This window comes from Pan paniscus, chromosome 11 (assembly GCF_029289425.2).
Source record: "Pan paniscus chromosome 11, NHGRI_mPanPan1-v2.0_pri, whole genome shotgun sequence".
Lineage (NCBI taxonomy): Eukaryota > Metazoa > Chordata > Mammalia > Primates > Hominidae > Pan > Pan paniscus.
The window spans coordinates 76181397-76184016 of NC_073260.2; the positions used below are offsets into that span (position 1 = coordinate 76181397).

The 2620-nt window shown below is 64.8% G+C and overlaps 1 protein-coding gene across 1 annotated transcript; it reads left to right on the forward strand.

Moving 5' to 3' along the window:
• The first annotated feature begins 917 nt into the window (after positions 1–917).
• FOXB2 (forkhead box B2) lies at positions 918–2305 on the forward strand. The gene has a single exon (XM_003811461.4). It carries the CDS (start codon positions 918–920, stop codon positions 2214–2216), a length of 1299 nt encoding a protein of 432 aa, XP_003811509.2. The 3' UTR covers positions 2217–2305.
• Positions 2306–2620: the final 315 nt, after the last annotated feature.

The window sequence follows — 2620 nt, forward strand, 5'->3', positions numbered from 1 at the left end:
TCGCTGCCACTGCCGTCGCCTCTCCTCCTCAAGACAAGCCCGGGAGAAAGGCGGCAGCTGCGGCGCGGACGGCTGAGCCTCCCCGGCCAGCACTCACCCAGCATTCGCAGACGCCCTCTCCAGCCCGCAGCTCGCTCCCAGAGTCCTGCGCCCCACACTCCTCAGCAGAACCTGCGGGCGCTGCCGCTTCAGAAACCACCAAAGTTTTTTCTCCTCAGCGACAGCCTAGGGCTGCGCGTCTCTTCTAACCCCGGCGACGCTGCGAGCCTCGGAGAAAAGAGAGGCGCCCTAGAAGCCAGTCTTCTCTCTCCTTACCCTGATTTTTCACTCCAGGAAAAGGAGAACTCCAGCGAGGTCTGGCTAAGTGCCTGGCCAGGGGCCTGCGTCCAGGGCACTGGAAGTCCTGCTGTCACTGGCCTCCAGGACAGCAGGCGCAAACTCAGATTTAAAGGGCCAGAGTCTCTACTGCCCAGACCTTCCTCCCAGCCATCTTGGTCTGGGTTTCCCTCCGACCTAGAAAAAGCAAAGAGGCCGGGAGGAAACACGGCCCCTTGCCACTCTCCTCTGCAGCCAGCTCCAGCACTCAGTCTTTGGCCACCCGGGGGAAGACGCAGAGAAGGCGGCGGTAAACCTGGTGCACTCCGCCCGCGACTGTGCGCGCCAGTCGGCAACCGTCGGGGCCAGAAGTTGCCAGCTTCCGAGAGCTGAGTAGGCCCGAAAGGCCAAGGTCGGAGACACCAGGCAATTCGGAGAAGGCAGGAGAGAGAAGCAGAGAGGGCCTGGAGGGCGAGAGGGCAAAGTGGCGGGACTGGAGGGGCCGAGTGGGAATTAGTGGGGGCAGCCAGGCCCCAGGAACGGAGTGCGGAGAGATTCTGTGGTCCAGTGCGGGCCGGAGGGCGGTGGAGGAGCCGGGGGCGATGCCGCGGCCGGGGAAGAGCTCGTACAGCGACCAAAAACCGCCCTACTCTTACATCTCGCTGACCGCCATGGCAATCCAGCACTCGGCCGAGAAGATGCTGCCGCTGAGCGACATCTACAAGTTCATCATGGAGCGCTTCCCCTACTACCGCGAGCACACACAGCGCTGGCAGAACAGCCTGCGCCACAACCTCTCCTTCAACGACTGCTTCATCAAGATTCCGCGGAGGCCCGACCAGCCTGGCAAGGGTAGCTTCTGGGCGCTGCACCCCGACTGCGGGGACATGTTCGAGAACGGCAGCTTCCTGCGGCGTCGCAAGCGCTTCAAGGTGCTGCGCGCCGACCATACTCACTTGCACGCGGGAAGCACCAAGGGCGCGCCGGGCGCCGGTCCGGGAGGGCACCTTCACCCCCATCACCACCACCACCCCCACCACCACCATCATCATCACGCTGCCGCACACCACCACCATCACCACCACCCACCCCAGCCGCCGCCGCCGCCGCCCCCGCCGCCGCCGCACATGGTACACTATTTCCATCAGCAACCGCCTACTGCTCCGCAGCCGCCTCCGCACCTCCCGTCACAGCCCCCGCAGCAACCGCCCCAGCAGTCGCAGCCTCAGCAGCCGTCTCACCCCGGCAAGATGCAGGAGGCGGCGGCCGTGGCGGCGGCGGCGGCGGCGGCCGCGGCGGCCGCGGTGGGCAGCGTGGGACGCCTGTCTCAGTTCCCACCCTACGGGCTGGGCTCGGCCGCCGCCGCCGCCGCCGCGGCCGCGGCGTCCACATCAGGCTTCAAGCACCCCTTTGCCATTGAGAACATTATTGGCCGGGACTACAAGGGCGTGCTGCAGGCTGGAGGGCTGCCCTTGGCGTCCGTCATGCACCACCTGGGCTACCCCGTGCCCGGCCAGCTTGGCAACGTCGTCAGCTCCGTGTGGCCGCACGTTGGCGTCATGGATTCGGTGGCCGCCGCCGCGGCCGCCGCAGCCGCAGCCGGAGTCCCTGTAGGCCCGGAGTATGGGGCCTTCGGGGTCCCGGTCAAGTCCCTGTGCCACTCGGCAAGCCAGAGCCTGCCTGCCATGCCGGTGCCCATCAAGCCCACGCCTGCGCTGCCGCCCGTGTCCGCGCTGCAGCCGGGGCTCACTGTCCCCGCGGCTTCGCAGCAGCCTCCGGCGCCATCCACCGTGTGCTCCGCGGCCGCGGCCTCGCCCGTTGCCTCTCTGCTGGAGCCCACAGCCCCTACCGCGGCCGAAAGCAAGGGCGGCTCCTTGCACTCGGTGCTAGTGCACTCCTAGGGGACCCGGCGGGCGTGGGGAGACCAGCGCGGTGAGAGACGCCGGGCCCGGAACCGCCCAAACCACCCGACGGGGAGAGGGCGCCCTGGTCAGGCCGGGCAGAGCTGGCGAGTCTCAGCCTTTGCTGGAACGGAAGGTATTTAAATAGACGAACAACCCCGAAAAGTGGATTCTCCAGTGGTCTGAATAAATATAACCTTCCTGGTGTCTGTGTTTATACTATGTTGTACAATCAGATTAATGAAAGCCAATTTTCAGGTAAGAGTTTCTATTGTAATTAATATAAATCGATAAGTTATGGGGGGAGGGAACGAAGGAGGTTAGGAAAGCCTCATTCTCTGGTAAATTGGAAGTCGATTCTGACCCTTATTCCTGGGAGCAGAAGCTGGCAGAGCTAAACCTCC

Excerpts from the sequence above, each read along its gene's own strand:
- FOXB2 (XM_003811461.4), top strand. The coding sequence starts at position 918 with ATGCCGCGGCCGGGGAAGAGCTCGTACAGCGACCAAAAACCGCCCTAC.